Source organism: Cryptomeria japonica, chromosome 8 (assembly GCF_030272615.1).
Source record: "Cryptomeria japonica chromosome 8, Sugi_1.0, whole genome shotgun sequence".
Taxonomy (NCBI): Eukaryota; Viridiplantae; Streptophyta; class Pinopsida; order Cupressales; family Cupressaceae; genus Cryptomeria; species Cryptomeria japonica.
Genome location: NC_081412.1, coordinates 685,903,195 through 685,927,243, shown reverse-complemented (window position 1 = coordinate 685,927,243; position 24,049 = coordinate 685,903,195). Strand labels below are relative to the sequence as shown.

At 37.2% G+C, this 24,049-nt stretch overlaps 1 protein-coding gene across 1 annotated transcript in view; it reads right to left on the bottom strand.

Annotated features, from left to right (window-relative positions):
* LOC131032407 (pantothenate kinase CAB1) overlaps positions 1 to 22,704 on the bottom strand; it is a 66,468-nt gene extending 43,764 nt beyond the window's left edge. The window contains exons 1-4 of the mRNA XM_057963372.2: positions 22,400 to 22,704; positions 20,774 to 21,542; positions 11,917 to 11,998; positions 11,728 to 11,805 (exon numbers count right to left, since the gene is read on the bottom strand). Coding sequence (XP_057819355.1) covers positions 11,728 to 11,805; positions 11,917 to 11,998; positions 20,774 to 21,383 — 770 coding nt within the window. The 5' untranslated portion in view covers positions 21,384 to 21,542; positions 22,400 to 22,704. The remainder of the gene's footprint in view (positions 1 to 11,727; positions 11,806 to 11,916; positions 11,999 to 20,773; positions 21,543 to 22,399) is intronic.
* Between the last annotated feature and the right edge of the window lie 1,345 nt (positions 22,705 to 24,049).

The window sequence follows — 24,049 nt, the reverse complement described above, 5'->3', positions numbered from 1 at the left end:
TGGCCATATCAAAGAGCAAAATAGAGGAAAAGTGAATTTCGCTCTGGACCCTTTGGAAGGGTCAGGAGCAAAATTCTCATTTTAGGCTCATTTCCACACTTTTCCTCCCTTCTTTGGCTTGGATATAACTTATTAGGCTTCTCCTGATCATCCTCCAGTCCAAGTTAGCATTCACTTCAAGGTTTCGTGAAGAAAAAAGGGTCTCATATGAATTTCGCTCTGGACCCTTTGGAAGGGTCAAGAGCGAAATTCCTCCTTATGCTCAAATCCTGACTTCATTTTCATATTTCTTCACTCCAAATAAGTATTTTGCCCTCAATAATGCCTGGGAATGAGTTAGTTCTAAGTTTGGATCAAAGTAGAATGTCCTATAGAGGAATTTGCTCTGGACCCTTTGGAAAGGTCAGGAGCGAAATAGAAATTCGCTTTGGACCCTTTGGAAGGGTCGGGAGCGAAATTTGATATTTTGGTCTCTCTGTCAGGATTCGTATATGGAATATAACATTTAAGTATAAGATCTTATACTTTAAGTTATATTCCATATATACTCTCAGGATGTTTGAGAGTGGTTTCGGACCTCCAGGAGTTATAATGCAAAATCTAGTTTTTGGAGGATTCTTCAATTTTCCAGACTTAGTCAAATTTCAGGATCAGGATGACATTCCAGACTTAGCCAAATTTCAAGACATTTGAAGATCAGGATGACATTCCAGACTTCATCACTCACCAATTTGACCTAACTCAGACCTTCAAAGATGATATTCACTGACCAAGCTTCATTGACCTCCTGAAACTCAAACAAGACACTATTAGCAACAAGAGCAAAACTAGGCCTAAGGGAGACTTTCAAAGAAACCCTAACCTGGAGCACCTGCTAACTCCCCCTGGCTCAAGCAGAGCCTGCCATCCTAGTGATCCCCCTGGCGCACTCAAAATGCAAAGGTTAACAGACAAAACCCTAAAAACCTAGAAAGCAAACCCCAGAAAGCAAAAAAAGTAGGGGTCCCCATTTGCAATGGGGCGATGTGTGAATACGTCACAACAGTACCTCATCAAGCCTTGTAGTCGGGACCCATCCATGCATCCATCATTAGGTTTTTAGCTTTTCCCTAAGTTAATCTCAAGGGGGGTTGACAAGGCATAAATTTGTCTAAGTACAGAAACATTTCATGCCTAAATACCTCTTAAGAAAGGACCAATGTTAGGGTCTTGGGGATGCAAATGAAGGCAAGCCAAAAAGACAAACCCCAAAAGCTTGATAGATTGATCACATCAACATAACCTCACCAGGATTGATAACATCAACATGACGTCACAAGAGAAAACCACCAAGGAGAACTCCGACACCTTGAAAAATACAAGATATAGGATAAGGTTTATCAAGAATTAGAGGTCAAATGGCTTGACAAGCCGATAGACATCTAGGTACATGGAGTTTTTGGGATGCAAATGAAAGCATACCAAGATAATGAACCTCGAAAATTTGATGAACCGATGATAACATGATGATGCCATCAGAGAAAAACAATTCCTAGCTCCAACAAGGGCATAGATGAAAAACCCGGGATGAAGAAACACAAATGCAAACACAAAGGAAATAGTAAAAAACACACGTGAATGAAAAAAAAATACAACAAAGTGAAATAAAAATGCACCAAAACGAGACAAAACAAATAGATAGGAAAACGAAAAGCAAAACCAAAGAAAGAAAACCAAGGAAAGGGAAAACTCTACCTAGTTAAAATGAAGGGCACGACACATGAGTCCAGAACTTTGCGAAATACACCAAACAAACAAATGCATGCAAGCATTCACGAACTCACAAAACTTTGACCTAGATCACAAACACTTGCTAAGGGGGTTTCTAAATCACCAAAGCACATGAGCATATATCAAAAGAAAAAGATAAAATGAAAGAAAATAAAACAGAAATAAAAAGGGGAAAGATGTGGAGCTAGAGGGATAGGTCAAGATCACGTCACAAATTGACATCAGAGTTTCAAAGATATGAATGCAAGCATGCAGGGATGAACAACTATGAAAGTCTGACAAGGCATATCGAGGTTTTGAGGGTACCTTAGAAGATATGCCTGAACAACCAACACTAAAAGTTTGACAAAAGACAACATACTCAACATGCCAAGGAAAAAACAAAAAAAAAGGAAGGTAAAAAACAAGAAAGGAAGAAACAAGCAAGTGTGATAACTACCCTAGATTTTTTTTGAAAGTATTGCAACTAGAAATGAAATTATGATGCAATATCAATTTCACATTTTGATCACCCAATTCCCCAAATAGGCAAGGTGAGAGCACGCAATGAAAGGATCTACAAATCAAATTAAGTTGCAGCAGCTCAAAGTAAAACTCTAGGTGGCAAGCCAGCCAATACCACTTATTCAGTGGAGTGCATATGCACTACTGAAAGAAATAAACATCCACTTATTCAGTGAAGTGCATATGCACTACTGAAATAAATAAACATCCACTTATTCAGTGTGAATTACAGGGGCACTTTCACTTATTCACTGGGAAAACTTAATACAAAGAACCACTTACTTAGTGGGGTGACTAACAACCAAATCATCCACTTATTCAGTGGGACAATCAAAGGAAAAAACTCTTCCACTTAATCAATGGTGAGTGATTAAACTATTGCCACTTGTTTAGTGGGTAAGTACATCAGCAATAAACTACAACAAACTCACTGGTGGTACTAACATCCAGTTTTATGATTTACAATGCATAGAGAACGTAAATCTCTAGCTATATAACCGTCTGAAGAATTACAAAGTTAGATTCATTGCAATATAAACACTGAATAACTGCTGATTAAAGTGCTGGTATAAAAAGTCTGCTATAACTCATCCCAATAGTGCCAATAACAAAAACAAAGTCACCCAACTTTGAAACAACAATAGTATACCGTAATGAATGATGAGGTACACTGGTGCAGGTCTATTGACACTTGTTTGCTGCTGTACTAGTGATAAATCAGACTGGAATCATTGCTGATGAAGTTCTGGAAACTCTGGAAATATGAACACTCATACACCCAACACTCCAACAATGACATAAACTGATATACCTTCACCAAACAGCTCCAAACCACTATTTTCAGTCATGTCCGGGTTTGTCAAGTCACTGGATTAGCAAGTACAAGAAGCCCAAAAAGCTATACGGACCCCTTGAGAACAAGCCATCTTCAAAAGTTCAACCAATATCATATGCAACTAACTTCCAGAGGTCTAGGCACTCCCATCTAGCAAGGAAATCACCCAAAAAGGGCAGCACTTGAATAAAATAACTCTCATGCCCCATTACAAGAATTATCAGCATATGGTACAACCATGTCTTCCTCCGATCTTTCAACACTATCAATTGTATGGCCTGAAATGATAGAAAATGGCAACCCAATCAGCAAACTAAGAGGAATCAAACTTAAATAATATACCTCACAAACAACCAGCAAAGAATGGTACAGCCTGGCATAAAAACGTCTTCAAATCGCCAAAAACATCTTCAGCAATCACAACTCAAACCAAATCAGAAATCTGCAACATCAAAACATTCCAAAGTCTTCATATCTGCTACCCAAAATTGGAACTTTGATTTGAAGCACAATGGTGATCTCTGTATGAAATGATGTAGCTTGCTAGGGGGGCTTTTGACCTTGAAACTAGCAACTCCAAGAGGGTTTTCATTCTCAAGAAGTTTTTGAAGAACTCAGGTTCATTCTAGCAGCATAACGATATCATTCACCAATCTAACTCACAAAAGACCCCACGTCCTCCTTATATAGCTTTTCGGAAGAAAATGTTCAGTTTTAAAATATAATAATTTCTTTTTTCCCTCATAAGACCTTTTAGAAGAATTAATATTATTTTTCATGTGCAAAGTCCCCCAAGCCTAGGCACCCAACTTAAAACACTTCTTAATACTTTTTCAACAAGCTATTACACTAAGTTGTCCTTTTAATATTTTCAAAATTTGACATCTTAGGTGAATTAATTAAATAATAACTCAATAGCTAACCCAAGTTGTAGAAAGCACTGAAACAACATAGAAACCAAACTCTAATCATACAAAAATGATATTGAAGAATTGGGATAATGATTAGAGGTAACTAGGTGACTTACTAAAAATAGACTACTCGTCCAAGCAGCTTGGAGAGCTCCCAAAAGGTCGAAAAATCACTTCTGAAAGTGTCATGATGATCCACATTACCAACTTAGCTCATTGTTGGATATAACAACTCTAAAATACTAAATCTGTGCTCTCCAATAACTTTGGAGTTCTCCCAATCACACCAATTAGCCCCAAAAGAACTTGGAAACTAGGCTAATTGTTCGCAAATCATTTTAGCTAAAAATGGGGACATTACAATAAGAGGACATAAAGGAGACATAGAAGAAGAAGAACAAAAAAGGGGGGCAATCACCTTTGCCTTGAGCAAAAATGGGTCATGTTGTGTATAAGGCACAACAAATGACAACCAAACAAAGAAAATGCTCTTGAGCATTTTATCACCATGAAACGCCAAAGGATTGAGTCTCCAAGGAATACCCAGTCACAACCACTACCAAGGGACCAAGCTTACCAAAAGATGAAGGCATTATGAAGCATAAGTCATATAGAGTATGGAAATCCCATGGTGTGTGCAATTGATTCATTCCCTCAAAGTTAAAATTAGATCAAAATCTGGTGAGATCCACAATTAGATACATAATTTAGCTACATTCTTCCAACCATCAGGGGTTTGTGTAATAAAACCCCTAATTTTTTTGAAAATTTGACAATTGAAATGAAATGCAATGAAATGTCCTTATCACTTTTTGATCACCCGATTCCCAAGATGGGCAAGGTGTGTGCATATAGTGTATAGAACCACACAAAGTTACAAACCATCTAGAATGCAAAAACTTGAACCTTTCAACCTTTCAAAACACTTTTGTATTATTGGGTTGGTGCCCATCTGTTTGAGATTAATAAGAGCTTTTTAATGCCATGGTTTTTTTACTTCAACCTTTCAAAACACTTTTAATTCTAGCTGATTGAAACTGCTCAGAAGTATATTATCGAACACTCTTCTACAACCTGAAACAAAATTTCTTCAATGACCGAGATGACAATGCTCAGAAGAATATCATTGTCTTGTCCATTATTTCTCAGAAACTATTCAGAAAGATCACTCCACACACTACATCGTAGAACTGCACATATCCGTTCAGCACCCCCAAAAAAATTCCAGAATCACACTCGTAGTTAATTCTTCTTGCATATGCCCCTTCTCTTTATTTAAAAAAAACATCCAAAAAATATTTTCACGACTACTATCTTTTTTCGATAAGGAAAATTCCTCCCATCTAGCATACCCAGCATACACAAGAAAAATTATAATAGCTCCTCTACGCACAAGCACTACTCTCCTCTTGCCGTTACGTATCAAAAAGGAAAAAATGACCAAAACGATATTATTGGAAGCCCCTTGTGAATTAGAAAAAAAACACTCTCGAAAAGAAGACGGAAATCTTTTGAAACGGCACCAAACACCACTACCTCTTTCTTCAAAAAGAATGTAGCAAAAATAGCACAATACACAGCAAGATAAAATCAATTCATAAAAAACTTTCATCGGTTTTGAATATGCCAAAAATAATATCCACTCAAAGTCATATGCTCTCCTATTTAAAAAAAAAAAAAACTCCTCCACTTTTTACGCCATACACATCCCCTGTTGAGTATTCACCGCCAGCCATAATTCATAGCTTGAAAATAAAAACTTGTGCCTTAAACTTCTGACCACGTCTGAAAAAGACGTTACCAGGATAGCACGACTTTCTTCCATCGCAGCACTTCATAAAGTAAATACGCATCAGTTTTAAAGAACACAAAAAAACGGCAGCTCAAAACTTTATATGTCATGCTCCCCCAAAATATCATGGTATTTGTATCCCTTTTAAAAATAAGACAAAAAATACGGCGCCATATCACTTGGCATCCACTCAAGCACGATTTTAGCTTTGTACACCCACATTCAAACAAGATTCCAATTCTGACTTCAAAGGTCGTGAAAATTAATAGCAGCGACATCCTTCTCATTAAAAAAAAATTCAACACAAGCCGTTACCAAAAAGAAGGAAGGCAATTGATCAAAAGATAGCCACTATCAAAAGTATACGTATCAATAGTCCCTTTGACAATTCAAAGCTGACATGGCAAGAAGTCTAACTTAGCAGCTAACAGATAGACAAGTAGGCACACACACTGCTGATGCAGATACACACCCTGCTCAACCAGACACCCAGGCAGCTCTAGCAAGCATACAAGCACATCAAGCAGGTATCCAAGCAGCTCAAGCTGCTCAACCAAGTAGACAAGTAGATAGCTCAACCAAGAAGGCAAGCAGCTCAATTAAACCTCAAATAAACCTTGACATCAATAACAAAAATTCCAACACTATGTTCTACCAAAAAACTTGTTTTTCAAGAGTGCTGGTGGCGACAGTCAGAGTGGGAGATTGATGATCAGATCACAGAACAATCAAACTAGAGATTCCAAAGTCAAAAGGAGGAACTGCCAAAACAATGACAAGATCAACCTTGTAGGTCTTGACTACAAACTAGTGGTTGCCTTTGTGGCAGTGCCAATTGATCAACAAACTTGTATTTATAAGTAATCAAACATATGAAATTGATTCACACATTTGACATTGTCAGTCTAGCCCAAAAGGGTGGTGGTTCTGCCCTATGCATCAGCATCTTTGTTCCATGGTGTTCCCAAAACAAAGATTGTAGGGGATGACAACATTAAAATTATATCTAAGTTGCCAATTTGGGTATGAGAACTAGAACCCGGTACGATGATATGACAAACTTTTTTCCCTTGGGTATATATATATATAGTCAATAAATAGAATGTTTAAATACCTCGTAGTATCACATTCATAATTTGCAAAAATGATGATACTCAAGTCTCAAAATGTCATTAAAATTTCAAATTACAATGGCTATTTAATATTCATATTTTTTTCATCAAAAGCATCAAGGTGAACATTTGGTTCAACTTCATTTGAACTATAATGCATTGGATTGTCATTCCCACTAGTTGTGTCAAGAAGTTTTTTCATCTATAGAGACCTAGGCAAGCTGTGCAACTGTAGCATCTAAATCAGCACACTGAGGGGTTAGATCCCAATTCTTTGTCACACCTTCATTGTATTCAAATTTCTTATGTGAAAAGAAACAAATGTTGGAGTGTATATTGACCAAATATTCTACTTTTTTTGCACCCAAACGGTTGCGTTTGACCGAGTGGATGGAGTATGTACTCCAATTATGCTCAGCTGAAGAAGAACTTGCAACCTGTTGAGTTTGCATACAACATTGAGTATTTAATCTTATAATTCAAGAATCAAAACTTAAAAGTTAAAACATAAATTATAAAATAAAAGTATTTTAATAAAATATATAGCATGCTAGCATCAAATGAAAAATGAAAAGGATAAAAAATACAAAAATACATGCTTGGGAGAGGATTTTAATTGCAAGAGGCTTCAAGAAAATGGAGCCTTGACCATGTATATATCACCACTCATTAGCACTTTTTCTATATTTGTCTAGAAGAGAAAAAACAAAATGAATTTTTTAAGCTATGGATTGGCGAAACTTGCTCAAGACAATACTTTGGAGTTCTTCATGTTGTTTGTAACTAGGTAAGATGGGTTCGGATTGCCTTAAGGCAACATCCGAACCCATATAGGACTGGGTCCTATCCTAAAGGGGTAACGTGCCCCCAAGTTAAGGTTAGGCCCTATAACCTTCACGCAACCCTAAAATGCACCACGCCTCAATAAATAAATTGGCGCCAAAAGGAGGAAGGCCGATTTGGATTTAACAAAGGTTAAAGACTCATATAAATAAAGTCAACTTGCAAATACAATCAATAACTTCACATCATAAGCATTTAGCGAATCAGCTCTGCATGAAAAGTGCGAATTTACACTAGGAGGGTGCGAACTTGTGCGAACTTGTCCAAGAGGACAAAGGCAATCTTTGGTGCAGACTTGAAGAGCTTAGAAGTGCAGATCTGTCATACAAGAAGGGATCAGATCTGACAAGGAAGCTAAGTATTGTACTTGTGATATTAAGGGAGAATATATAATCTGACCTGTGGGTCTTTAATGTTGGGTTTTTCCTCCTTGGAGGTTTTCCCATGGTATTTGTGTTTGTCTCTTGTTTACTTCCTTCATTTCTGAGTTTACTGAATTATGATTTACTAAAATGTTACAAATCTGATTAACAAACTAGGGCATAATTGAAGGACATAAATCTGATTACTAATCTAGGGCACAAAATTACACTTCATCTATATATATCTTTCTAAATGCAACCTTATAGCCAGCAGCAATCTCCCCATCTCTCTATGGTACCACCCTCCTCAGCAGTGAAAGTACTTCATTGCTATAATCTTTGGTGACAAAGCAAATACTAAGAGATGTAAGGGGGTGGTCATGTTGTTCCAACAGCCAACAATAATTTTTTGCACAATTTTGAAAAAATGTTTTGTTGGGTCATGTTTCTTGGCCTCTATTATTGCTCTTATTTTCTCCACTATGATGTCCATGCCATCATAAATTTCACCCAAACATGGGTGATCAGTATCAGCATACCTAATCATGCTCATGATGGGCTCATTCCACCACTCATCATCTAGGATCAATGCTTTTACTTTTTGGTCTCTTTTTGTGCTTGACTGTCTCCATACACTCCACAAGTTGTTCATGACCATAGAACTCAAGGCTTCTCGCACCTTCACAAGTTGTCTTAAGATGATTTTGTGAGATGTAAATTGCATTTCAGCAACCCAACAAGGTATAAAAAAATACACCTCACATATCAATAATGAAAAAAATAAAATAAAAAATATTAAAAAATAAAATTTAAATTACCTTCAACAACTCCAGCTTGGAGAAGGTCCCAAATATGGCTTGTGACATATGATGATTAGTCGCAAACATTTGAATCTCCTTGACCTTTGTGTAGACTTGTTTCACCCATTCAATTGTATGCCAATCTTTTGCAATATTAAATTGAATGAGTGGACTGCACATGCTGTCACAAAAATGTGACTATATGTAGCCTCCACTATAGATCCAACTTCCCTACAATTTGTAACATTGTCCGTTATGACTTAGACAACATTTTCAAGCCCCACCATTTCAATGGATTCTACGAGGATATTGGCAATGAAACTTGCATTTTTTACTTGCCCCTCACAATCCACTGCCTTCAAAAACATCACCCCTTTAGGAGACATTGCTATAACATTGATCAATGGTCTATTTTAGCAATCTTTTCATCCATTAGAAATGATGGACACACTTGTTTGGGGCCATGTATCCTTGGTCACTCTCAATGATGTCTTTAGTGAAGCTTTCTCCTTCACCAATAAGGTGGTTTGCATCGAAGGCCATTGCCATAAATGCGAGCCATGCTCTGATCCGCAACCTCTCTAATTTCATGAAGGCCTTGTCCAATGGGCCTCTTTTCTTTGAAATTGAAACATTCTCTTCTTCAAAAGATGGTGGGATTGACATGAATGGATGTGGGCCAACTAGTTGTGTGAAGCCACTAGGGGGTTTCTACGAGCTTTTATTGGCAAGAGGATGTGAAAGACCCTTTGATCTATTACATCTCATGTTGACATCCTCTTGTTCTTTAATATAAGCCAATATTAGATCCTTTGGCAACCCTTTTTTTTAGCCCTAGACAAGCTTTTATTCCTTGTAAAGAGATGGCGCAAAAGTGAGCTTTCACTTGAAAATATGAGCTCATATACTCTTTTTGACAATGGTTACACCGCCAAATAGAACTCCCCCCATCAAGAATTTGTCGAATCATTGTTGTATGTCGCCAAAGAGGCGACATTGCATCAAATTTAAAAGGACTCTTCATTTTGGGCAACCAAACTAGAAGTTCAAGCCATTTCGTATTAACCTAAAATGAAAAACACTACAAATTTACACTACAATTGAAATTTTAAAAAGAAAACAGCATTATAACCACTTATTATGCATAAAAAGTTCAAAACTTGAAAAAAAGAAAGATTCACTCACCTTTGATGGCAAAATCTTCATTTTCCAACGATTCCTAAGCTTTTGGTGTGCAACTTACTCCTCCGTAGCTTTCACCTTCGAAAAAAATGAACCAACCTTCAAAACCCCAACAATGGCAACTTGGAGGAAAAAAAATGGGTTTCTCGATGCTTTGTGTTTGTGAAATGGCTTCCCAACACCAAATAGATGAATTTAGGGCATCTTGCTTCTTTGGGGGGTATGTAGGAATTCATTTTTTTTGTTTAAAAAGACACTTTACTAGCATCCCAAGTCGTGGCTACACTTAGGTTCACCTAGGTATGCCTTGAGTACCCCACAATGAACTTGGGCACCTGGGCAGTACCTTGGAGTAACTCATGGCCGTACCAATATTGGACCGGTACCCTTGGCAATCCAAGACCAGCACCGGATCCTCAAGCAAGGAACCTAGTAACCATGTGGATATTCAAATTTTACAAGTTTAGTTCTACATGACATCAGGATTTAAGTGTAGACATTCAAATAATGCATCAAATTTGAGATTCAATGTCCATGTTCATTAATTCAATTATAGCAGCAATACAAATAAAAATGTCATTGTTTTCGTTACAACAAAAGGGCCCAAGGCTACTAAATAACAAAATGTACCAAAAAAAAAAAATTGTGGGTCCCCATGTGCTCTTCATTTCATTGTTTTTAAAACCTAGAAAATTTTGTGGGTGTTAGACATCTCCAACATGATTGAGGGATGCCACAAAGTTCCCCCAAGACATAAGTCCTCCAAAATGGAACATGCCCCCAAAAATCTTGGGACCCTGCTGTCCCTATGTACATGAACACCTTAAGGGACATGGATGCAAGATTTGGGGTACAACCGTACAAGTCCCCATGTAAAGAAATTCTTATTTAATTTCAGCAACAATCCACATTGTATTGCCTCTAATCTACATTTTAATTCACTAACATTTGAAGTACAAGTAGTGAAAGCAGTTTACCTTGCAGAATTATATTAAATTTCAAACAAGAAACTTGGGAAATTACAGATTAGTGGGATATGGAAACGTGTAAAAGGGGTGCCTACAAGTAACCCCAAAATCCTAGGAAAGATTATTGAAAAGGAAAATAGCATAGGAATAGGAATGGACAAGGAAAGGAGAACAAGGGTAATAACAGAAAAGTGGAACATGGATAATGGAAGAAACATTGTTTCAAGGAAAACGTATATAGAAGAAAGTGCCATTAAAATTTAAAACTAATACACAGTGCCAAATTTTGTCCAAATAGCAAATGTGTACTTGTTGGATGTACTAATAATACAGATCTTACCGCCAAGATGGCATCTATTTAGAGTGTTAAGAGCATCAGCTAACTACAACGTCACATAGCTGACATTATGGTAATAGGTTTTTTCTTCAAATGCTCAACCTTTACTTGCAACATAGACATTACGTCAAGCATGGTAACACGAATATCAAGCATGTTGTAAACTAGTAGCTTTGATTGTTTTGTTATGAGTTGTGCATTTTTTTGTCAGAATATAATTTTGCAAAAGGTCAATTACAAACACTAGTAATGCTGTTAATGATTTGCTGTGTATCTTCCTTAAACTGAAACCAGAAGGTGCTTTAAAATACCTCTTTAACTCATCATAATGCTGAAGGCACAAACCAGCAATGTCAAAAAATCTGTCAAAGAATTTTCGAGCTCCACCCCTAGAAATAAAGTCATACATTAACAATTAATAAATGCTATTGCTCCACAGAACAACCACTAAAAAGATCAAGATCATTGGAACACGGTTTTTATATAGAATAGCAAATTACCCAGTTGCTCCAATAGCTCGGCCTTGACCAACAAGAGAGTGTTCTTGTGTAAGTCTCAAAAATTCCTCTATTCTCCAGGTCTCTGACAAGAACAATATCAAGAAATTGTCAATAAGCACTGTATACAAGATATCTAAAATTCTTTACCCTCATTTACACCCTCCACAACTGCAGTAAACTATTCTCCTAAAGAATTCTGGCACCAATTAAGATGGTGCAAATGTGCTTCTTTGACATATAAATAGAAAAGGAAAAATCATGCATATTGCGTCAATCTATTCAACAGCCATTTTTGTTAGTTTATCTTTAAGAATATTAGTTTTTAATCCCTCAAGAGCAAAATTCTTCCAAAAAATCTTGCTCGTGTAACAATTTATATTGAGTTGTCTACACTAGAACCAAATAGATTATGCCTCAGAGGCTTTATGTGATTTACATGATCCATAAACAGAGAGGTATCCCTCATATGCTATTGTCAACTATGGATATTGCTAGAGCAAACCTTGGAACAACCTCCAAAACACTGTTCTACCACTAACAAATGGTTAATCAAACAATGTTTCTTGTTCAATCAGACTTGCAACATAGAAATGACAGCATAACATAGTAAACAAGATGCCATGAAAACCCATACACAGTAAAACACAAGGCCTTATAGGTGGAGAAACCCTCAAACAAGAAGAAAACTCTAGTGCGATTGAGTTAAACTATTCATGTCACTATGTCTCAGTTTTTACAAGTGATACAATGCGTCGAAGGTATACACAAAGCTCAACAATGGTTTAAACCAGTTCCGAACACCTGTATTCAGTGTCAATAGTTCCAAAACCTTGCTCCTCTATATCATAGCCATGGAAAAATGAACAAAATGAAGGTTATAATGAGGTTTGCACACACTCTCATGCTTCCCACAAAGAACAACAATTACAAAAAGACTATATCTTTCCAATAACTTCCCACACTCGAAGAATATAAGAACAAATGCCAAGAAGAGGATTTGAAACACTTAAATCCTTCATATACCATGCACTGCCTGCATTTTTGTGAAATCGCTGCTTCCGCCAGACTAGCGATTACACACTTGTTATGGTAGATGGCATTTTGCTGCCTATACAAACTGGCAAATTTACTAAAATAAGATTTCTAGGTCATTTTGAGGTTTGCACTTTGTTTCAATGACTACTAGGAACATTTCATGCCATCCCAAATAGTCTCCTGACTTCATTCTAGTTTATACTTCAACAACTTGACTTGATGTTTCAAATCGCACCTCCTATATTAGGAGGCTTTTGTCCAAAAAATCTATAGGAATTCAACGAATAAGGATTGATGAACCCTTCATCTTGCAAAGATGACATCTTGTTTGCACTGCAAGACAAACATCATCCAAAACTTGATAAATTTTTGTCTCCATCTAACCTAGTGCACCTGCTGTCCTCCTTCCCATTGCTCTTTTTGAGAGTGTACCCACTTTATATCTCCAACCTCAGCATTTTTTCAAAGAACAACCCTTCCATTTGAACACATCCGCCTGAAGGACTTGCAAATGTGACCTTGGACTTTCCAACAAAAGGATGCAAAATAAACAGCTTCCCATTCAAGCTAAAGCCTATATCGATTCCTCATCCTATAATAGACATCTCTCATAGAAATATGACCTCCCAAAGATGATGTCACAAATATCCAATGAAATGAAATCTACACACACTACTTCCCTAAGGCAATCGTCCCTTATGGGAAGGTGGCAAGAGTTGTGACTCTTCACCCTCTCTTTGAGGGTTATATATATAGCAGCACCTCATTAGGAGAAAGGCATCGAAGGAGATCAGTTCTTGGATAAGCAATCTGTATTTCAGAATACAGAAAACTTGTGTTCTAGCTAGTGTTGCAGTATCCATTGTGAAGACAATCTCTTATGTATTTTGGTATAGTTAATGATGAGAAATGCTAATCAATCTAGATTCTAAATTTATTTATTAAATCTACTTATTCTCCTACAAACAATCATGTACAGGTTAGTAAGGAAACACAAGTAGGGAGGTGTTGATGTGTTTTTCATGCACATACGAACACAGAATAAAATACCAAGGTATCTTATCCTCTCTTGAACAAAGTTTCCCCGAATGCTGAAGATTTCGCCTAAGGATCATTCGAGAAGACTCCAAGGTTCTTATATGTAGGGTCTTTACGTGTGGATAAGCTCTTGTGGTATGATGTGATTTTGCTGGAATCACAAGGGGACTTACATTCGACTACCTGAGCATTTAATCTGCTGGAACTTGGATCCTATCTACTGGCTGGAAGATAAAGAAATATCAAAAGATACAGGGTTTCGAGAATCTAATCTAAGGCCTAGAATGCAAGAAGATGGATGAACGACTAGATGGAGTCCTACTGGGCTGGGTCTCACCATCAGATTGAACAATCCAACACCAACTCAGTGCAATCTTCTAAGGGAATTTTGAAGATGTTCAAATTGTTACACCATCAGACACTAATCACCATTCAAGTTAATGCATGAGCAATAGACGTGTAATGACTCGAGTTTAAGCTTATTTTATGCCAGTTGACCACACAGGGCGCCCTTACAATCAACAAGAGGCTAGTGGTTTAGACTAGGCGGATTCCACGTGAGTGCATTCAGTAACTTCCTTCATTCAATCTAATTAACCATCATCTAAAATGAAGATTCAACAAGAGACCATGCATATTGCAAAGAAACGACACATTTCACCATAACTTCAATGAAAATGGAGTTCATTTACAATCAAGGCAACAATTTCTTGCCTTCTCTTCCTAATCTAGTCTAACTTCTATTCTATTCACTATTAATCATTAGCTATTCTAACCTCTATGAACTAACTATTAACCTTTACAAATGAAGAGCCAGAGATACAAAGAGTTCTTTACATTTCAATGGCTCAGATTGATTTACAATCAATGGCTAGGATTACATGATGAAAACCCTAATTAGGGTTTGTTACAACAAACTGCCTTAGCCAATGAGAAAATTACATTTCATGAGTATGGACCAATAGGAAACCAGGGTAGGTGCCTCGAAGTTTGCGCCATCACTAGTGAGTGGGGTTCATTGAATCTGAACATGTTGATGTGGACCTTTCTGACTGGAGGAACAATGACTGGGATGCCACCTTGTCTGGCACTTGCTTAATCAAGGAATGTCATATCTCTTGATATTCAATATGATGATGATGAGAAGCTAACTTTGATTAACTCTTCTGAAACTATCTGCTTCTTCAACGTACCCTTGCACTGGATGAATGGTGTTTCTTTTCCTTGACTTTCTTGTGTTTGATGAAGCCTCCTTCTTGATTTCGCATTATAGTGATAGGAAGTCATGGTCAAGTCACCTTCTCTAGTAGCTCACTTCGCCTTGAAGTGCTTGTAAGATCCTTCCTTTTGACATCCTGTGGTTTCTCCATGTGGTAGAATGAGATCCTTGAGGATAGCTTGGTCTATTACATGCAACTCTTTGAACACTTGGAGTCCTCCAACTTGGAAGCACTTTGATTCCTCCTCCATGCATTCGAAGTGTCTTTAATGATCATGAAACTTGAATAGGTCCTCCTTGTCTGTTCTTCCTTCTAGCCCGGTCTTCTTGATCTACAAAGAAAACAAAAGATGATTAAGTATACATAATATATTCCTTCTAACATAGCATTTCTTACCTTAAATCATCAACAAGAAGGCATTAGGATTAATTTCGCTTTAGACCCTCTGGAAGGATAGGCCCTATACTGAAATTCGCTCTGGATCCTCTCCAAGGACAGGCCCTATAATGAGATTTTCGCTCTGGATCCTCTCCAAGGACAGGACCTATAAAACTTCATTTCTCATCCTTTTCTCATCAAAAACAAGTCTTTTGCCTCCAAAAATGCTTAAGAATAGGTTTCGCTCAAGGGCTAGGCAAACCAAAAGACCTCCTAAGAATTTCACTCAGGAGCGAAATTGGCATTTTTGGACAAATTCTTCACACTTTGAGACCACAATTCACTCAAATGCATGCCTAGGGATGCCTCTAAGTTCAATCAACCTCCATCAACGTTAGGCTTGATACAAAATTGAGAGCAAAAGGATGTTTCAAGAGAATTCGCTTTGGACCTTTTGGAAGGGTCAGGAGCTTAAGTGAAATTCGCTCTGGACCCTTTGGAAGGGTCAGGAGCGAAATTTGCCATTTAGTCTTAATTCCATCATTTCCTTTGCTCCAATCCACCTTGCAAGGCAAGTATACATCAATCTTCCCCCTCAACTACGCCATAGGGATAACGTTCTTGGTCTCAAACAAGGAACAAATAGAGGTTTTAGGAAATTTCGCTCTCGACCCTTTCGAAGGGTCAGGAATGAAATTCTTCCTTAGGCTCAATTCACACTTCTTTTCTCCTTTCTTTGCCTTGAATTTAACTTGTCAAACCTCCTTCTATCACCATCAAGTCAACTTGCCATCAATTTAGCTTAAAATAAGGTTCTTTTAGTGCATTAGGTGAAATTGGGGAGTCCTTCTAGGAATTTCGCTTTGGACCCTTTGGAAGGGTCAGGAGCGAAATTTGCATTGTAGGCTCAAATCACATTCAATTTGCCTTGGATTTGATTTTTCCACCCTTACCTTATCATACTCAAGCCAAGTTACTCTCAAAGTGGTGTCTACTCAATGTTTTTGGTGAGGAAATAAGCTATCCTAAGGATTCGCTCTAGACCCTTTGGAAGGGTCAGGAGCTTAGAAATTTTTTGCTTTGGACACTTTGGAAGGGTCAGGAGAGAAATTAATGTTTTAGGCTCAAATTTATCATTATTGACTTCATTTTCAACCTTTCCTCATCAAAAACAAGTGTTTTGCCTTCAAAAATGCTTGGGAATGAGTTAGTTCAAAGGCTTGAGCAAGATATAATGCTTCATGGAGAAATTCGCTTTGGACCCTTTGGAAGGGTCAGGAGCGAAATTGCTCTTTTTGGCTCAATTCTCATCCTTTTTCACTTAGCTTTCCTTTAGACTTGATCTTTGATCCTTTTCTCAGCCATGCAGACCACCATTCAATGTTTCTAGTGAGGAATTAGGTCATTTAGGGAATTTCGCTCAAGACCCTTTGGAAGGGTCAGGAGCTTGGATAAAATTCGCTCAAATTGGCCTAATTGCTCAAATTCTTAACGTTTAGTGACCATGACCTACTCAAATGCATGTCTAAGGGCACCTCTAAGTTGAATCAACCTCAATTAATGCTATGGAACCTAAGCTTGATGCAAATTAGGGAGATCCAAGGAAATTCGCTCTGGACCCTTTGGAAGGGTCAGGAGCGAAATTGGGGAATTATCCTTAAATATCACTCAAACATTCATACTTTACCCTTACTCACATTGTCTTGGCTTTAGATCATGCTAACAAATCACCCTAAAGAAGTGCCTAGCTCAAAATGTTGAATGAAAAGTGCATCTTAACAATTTCGCTTAAGTACCTTTGGAAGGACGGGACCTATCTAGGAATTTCGCTCTAGACCCTTTGGAAGGGTCAAGAGCGAAATTTGCTTTTTTGCACAAATTCTTCACTTTTCCTCATTTCACTTGGTTTAGCTCATTTCCAAAGGCATGTATAAGTCCATTTTTCATTCACTCAAGGCGTGGAATCAAGGATTTTAACCTATGCTAGAAGCAGGAGAGGTTTTTAGAGAAATTTGCTCTCGACCCTTTGGAAGGGTTAGGAGCGAAATTCATGTTTTAAGCCCAATTTCTTCATTTTCCCCTCAACTTTGCTCTTAGACTTGGCTTTTGGGTCCTTCCTTCATCTTAATCAAGTCCATTTTCCTTCAAGGTGATGTCAACTCAATTCTTTTGATGACAAATTAGGCCTTTCTAAGGATTTCGCTTTGGACCCTTTGGAAGGGTTAGGAGCGAAATTTCCTAAAATGCTTAAATTCTTGACCTTTCTCCAAATTTTCAAGTCTAGACTTGATCATTAGGCATTTTCCAAGGATAAATAGGTCAGTTTCACATCAATCAAATGCCTAGAACTTCATCATTCATCAACTGGACCAATCTCAAACCCTCAAAGGGAAAATCCTTGATGATACTCACTCACAAACCTTCATTCACTTCCTTAACTCAAAGACATAGGTCTCAAAAGGCAAGACTCCTAGCAGGATATAAGGACTTCCTCAAACTCAATCAAGACTTAACCTAGAAACAAGAGCAAAGCCTGACCTAGAGAAGGCTTTCAAAGAGACCCTGACCTGGACCACCTACTGACCCACCTCAACTCAAGCAGACCCCCCTATCCCAATGATCTCTCTAGCAACTCTCTAATGCAAAGGCTAAAAGCCAAGACCAGACAACTAAGCAAAGAAAACTAACCCCAGAAAGCAAAAAGTAGGGGTCCCCATTTGCAATAGGGCGATGTGTGAATACGTCACAACATGAGGGAAGAGACAGGTTCCCCTTCTAAGTAGGCCACCCCATATTGGATTGACAAAAAACTTGTGGGCCAAGGGATGTTATATCACGTCCTTAGGCTTAGTTGCGGCGAATGTTCTGGGCATCCTATTGTGCTTTCCTCTCCAATCTCTACAATGGTTGGTTGCTAGAAGTGAACTAAAGAATAGAAGCAATCATCTATTGGTTAGTAAGGAGACACGAGTAAGGAGGGCAGAGACAGGCTCCCCTTCTAAGCAGGCCACCCCATGTTGGATGGATGAGAGCTCCTGCCACTTGTGGGCCAAGGGGTGTTATATCACATCCTTGGGCTTAGTTGTAGCGAATGTTCTAGGCACCCTATTGTGCTCTCCTCTTCAACCCCTACTATGGTTGATTATTGGAAATAAACCTATAAATTAGATCCACATATGAGACGTTACTTAATTTAATTGCTTATTTACTTTAAAGGTTCAATAGCTATCATATGTTTTCATTATAGAATACTATTTGTAAACAAATTCTGTTGCGGCCTTGTTACTTCGGGCAAAAATCAGGTATACCCCAATTAGGGGACATTACAATTCAAGAGTCGGAAATTGATAGAGATAGAACTTAATTTCTCTATATATGATAATAAAATGTTGGTATTCATGCATGCACTAGCTAAATTCAGATAATATCTAGTTTGTGAACAATTTGCAGTTCAAACTTCATACAAATCAAGCAAATTGAGATTTTTCTTATCACGGTGTACATTCAATGACAACAACAAAAATGCTTGAGCAAATTGCAGGCCTGTGATTTTGACATTGAATATGTCAAGAGAAAGAACAACAGGGTCACAGATGCACTCACCAAGAGACCTGAACTATTAACCAATTCTTTAGTGAAATTTGATTGTAAGGAAGAGTTGTTGGTTGAGTACACCAAATATCCACTAGCTATAGAGCTGATTGAGGGTACTATTGCTGCTTCAGATAGGAATGAGAGGTATGAGGTAAAGCATGGTATTGTCTTGTACAAGGACAAAAAAATTGTGCTGCCAAGATCCAAGCTGAAACAAAAATTTATACCAACGTTTCCATAATTCTCCACTTGTTGGTCACACTGGACTTTTCAAAACTTATAAGCATGTTTGGAGTAGTTATGCTTGGAAGGGCCTAAAGAGGGGCATATTGCAACATGCACAAGAGTGTGAAATGGGTCAAAAGATGAAACATGGAATCACATACCGGGCAGATTTGCTTCAGCCCCTTCCCATTGCCCCAAAAAATGGGAATCCATGTCAATGGACTTCATTAGAAGCTTCTTTCAAGTGTCTGGGGGGGATTGTATCTTTGTAGTTGATCGTTTGACAAAGTTTGCACACTTCATCTCCATTGCCAGTGAGTTCACAGCTCCATAGGTAGCAGAAATCTTCATCAAGGAGATCTTTTGTTTTCATGGACTAGCCCATACTCTAGTCAACCATAAGGATGCACATTTCATTAGTGTCTTTTGGCAAGAGTTATTCAAACTGATAGGGATATAGTTGACACTTAGCACCAATTATCATCTCCAAACCAACAACCAGACAGAGATAATGAACAAATGGGTTGAGTGATGCGGTGGTTGTATTGAGTTATCCCCTTTTAAGGAATTGTAGGGATATGATGCTCCAACTTTCACTAAACTAATACTTCCAAAGACACAAGCACCTGCAGCAGGAGACTTCATTGATCAAAGTAGAGAGGTTTGATAGGTCCATGCGATCCGCTTCAGCATGCCCAAAATCAGCAAAAATTTATGCTGTTAGGCATCAAACAGAAAGACATTGTGAAGTAGAAGACATGGTTTTGCTTCAAATGCAATTGTATGGGAAGTCTTCTTTTAAAAAGGGTGGAACTAAAAAACTCAAAGACCCCTTCTACAGTCCTTACAAAATAGTTCAACATATTTGTGCAGTGGCTCATGAGTTGGAGCTTCCTCCTAACAGCCAGATCCACCATATTTTTTGTTTCCTTTTTGAAAAAGAGTAGTGGGACAGGTAAATAATACCTTTAAAGGATCCTCCACAGATAATCTGGACCTTCATTAGCTTGCAATCACATATTCTTACAAGCACATGTTATTATATCTTGAAGGTTGGCTTCCTCGCTAGTTTTCTATGTTTCTTCGGAATCTAGAGATACAGATCAGCATAATTTTCAATAATAAATCTTGAAGAGTGTTGAAAACACACGTATTTCATTTAAGCATCAAATTATGAGTAATTAAACTCATCTTTCATGTCATTTCTATGAAAAATAATAGTAAGTTATACAATTTAATATGGTAACCATTAAACAAGAGACAAAAATATGTTGATTCTACTCTTCAGAAATTATCTGGACTCATAATAGACAACAAAGCTTGGTAAGACAGAAAAGAAATCATTAGCAGGCAACACGAAAACTCACCAAAACATTTGAAATGAAGAGTTCCACGAGCTGGCAAATCAACAGGCACATGGCTGGATAGCCATATCTTGCGAACATTACTTTCTGGATGGCTAATGGAACGTTCCCCTTCCTTTGGAAATTCTCCATTCGCTGTAGCTAAAGAAGTCCTAATACCATCAATATTGATACATCCTTGCATTCCACCCTCAGAGTTACTATGTTGATCTGAATTTCTCAGCTGGTCCGGTAATTTGCCTGAACCAGACATCATTTCAAAATGCACACTATTCTGTATATCAGTTTCTGCAATAGGTTCAGCACCAGAAACAACAATTTTCTTGTGGATCCCCGCACCTTTACATGATACTGGCTCTAAATGTTCGTCTTCAGATGGTCTAGCAGGCTCAAAATAGACAACTTTGCATAGTGTCCCACCTATATCCATACCAAAGCGTGCCATAGATGATGCACCCACCAATATATCAAACTCTATGGAACTTTCAGGGTTCAAAGGATTTGTTTCAACAGAAACAGGAGATTTGAATCCATTCTTTAGCGTGTTACAAGGCATAGAATCAGGTCTAGGCACTGACAGTACCTGGGGCTGCCTTACTCTTGTATTGCTCATCTTCACAATGTATTCAGCAATAGAAGAGCAAGCCTTTCTATAAATTATGTTCTCAAATTAGCTGATGGGTTGTCTAAATCAATTATTATCTTCACAAAATCAGTGTAGATGATGAAATGTCATATCAAATCCAGGACAAATGGGTTTAAGACTCCAAGGCTGTGCAAGACAAATATCCACAAACAAGTGCATCAGTTTTTTAAATGATCGATGGTAACCTGAATATCATATAATTCATGGAAAATGAGCACGTCACAATCTCTGAGCACAGAGGATGTAGCAAATTATTGAACACCATACAAAATTTTGTATCTGACCAAATATGCAACACTTATTCATAACTAACCCAACCCAATTCGATGATTGACTTATACCAAATTCCCGAACTAACACTGTGAATGTCAGGACTCGATACACCATTTGACTAGAATTTTAATTTTTAATTTCTCTTGTTTGATCAAGAAATCCATCAGAGAAGTGTCATGCTATCAACTAGAAAACTACACAACGGAGAGTGTGACCAGAAAATTGTTCTCAGGCCTGGGCAACAATTGCAGGCTGACCAAAATGAAAATGCCTGTGATGCCTACAACCCAAATGGGCGCTTGGCCGCACAAAGCTTATAATAACTCTACACGTACGGAAAGTATTCAGAAGACTAAATGGGCATTTTTAAAACGAAAAATTAAGGAAGAAAAATGACCAGAAAACTATGATGGAAAAATTGAGCTCTTCTAAGGGAAATAACAAATTGGGTACTCAATAAAATCAGCCACAGAGAGGTATACAACAATTCAAAATAGCAATTGTACTTGGCTGTCAAAAAAATCTCAAACACAATAGCTATCAAAAAAATCTCAAACACACTAGATATAAAGAAATCTCAAACTCATACATATACCTCAAAAATCACACACAATTTGAATGTAAAGCCAAGCTGAAAGTAATACAATATAAACAAGGCCAGACTTGATCAAATGAAATTAGCCATTGATTCTTAGATATAAACCAGTTACCTTGATGCGATCAGGAGGCATGGAGCACAGCGCAGCCGATGCAGCTCCTGTTGCATAATTGTCCAAGTGAATGTATTTCTCATGTGGGCATTTCATAATTTTGGTTCAAGTCAACGATGGTGTGTCTGTGTACTGCCTATTATTTTTTTCGCATTGATTCAATTAAAAAAAGACTAATTGTTCGTCGTGTTTAATGTTAGGTCAAGGTCAGATTTAGATTCGACTCCATGGGAGTCATTTGTTGAGCGATTTTGTAGCTGTGTGGATAATTCTGCCAAAATAACGTACCGAGACTTCACCTACCACTATTATCATAACTACGTGCGGTCACAGTTAGGGGCCACGTTTTGCTTATTTTTATTTGCGCTAAAGTGGGCCTCCACTAAAATATCGTTTGTGTTTTCGCCCTTTTCAGTTGGTAGTTAGTTGATAAAGCAAAACAATAAGTCATCTTGGTTTTCCTTCAACCAAAATTGTGAATGAAATTTGTATACTAATCCAGCCCTTTGATTTATAATTTTTGTACTAAGCAAGCACTTTGATTTATAATTTGTGTATAAATCCAGTCCTTTGATTTAAAGGTATAACAGAGATTTTATTTTAATGTTTTGGATTTTGTATTAATGTTTAAATGTAATATTTAATTTACTTGTGTTATATTTGTATGTATAATTGATTTATAGTATTTATATATTTTGATTGTATTATTTGTTTTTCAATTTGTGTTCATTCATATCATCTTACATTAAATTTGAAAGTGGGGACTTGAATTAAGTCACTTCTAGAATCACATATGTGATATCTTCAGTTTTAAAATTTAAAATTTGAATTTCTACTTTGTCAACTATTTCACTAACTCTTGCAAGAAGACTTTGCATGTGTTAGCTAAATTTGTGTATTTGGTTATTGTATTTAAATGTATGCAACCACTCATTTGAAGTATGTAGGAATATGAGAAGAATATCCTAAAAAAAGAGATCAAAAGTAAAAATATGTTTTTACATTGTCTATTTGTGACATTATTCTACATCCATTCCATGATTCTATGATGTCCTTTTTCCTTTTACTCAAAATCATAAAGTTGTTTCTTCTATAAGAGTTTAGAATCTAAGAGAGCATAAACTTTGCAATCTACCAAATTGATGTATACATAGATGTCATCACTATATGTATATGTATATATATGACAAATATTTTCATATATAAATTGACATGTGTGAATATGTATTAAACACCTTTTAATTTTTAATGTTTTAAATTTTTTTATTAATGTTTAAATGTAATAATTTAAGCCTGGAGGGGCAATGTAGTTGGTTAAGGGCTTTGGGTTCTTCCCATATTGGTCATGAGATCGATTCTCTCTACTTTGGGTTAAATGGTGCCTAGTTCATTCAGGGCAGGTCGCCACTTCCAGTGGACTAGTCTTGCCTCCTCCTCCTCGAAAACTTGGCAAAAAAGTAAGACTAGGGCAATGGTAGTTGAGATCGCTACGCTGAGTTGCAAATCTAAGTGGCATACCAATGGGTTGGGGATACCACTGGGTAATAAAAAAAAAACTATAATAATTAATTTATATATGTTATACTTATATGTAAAATTAGTTTTTAGTATTGTATATTTTAATTGCATATCATTATTTTTTACTTGAAA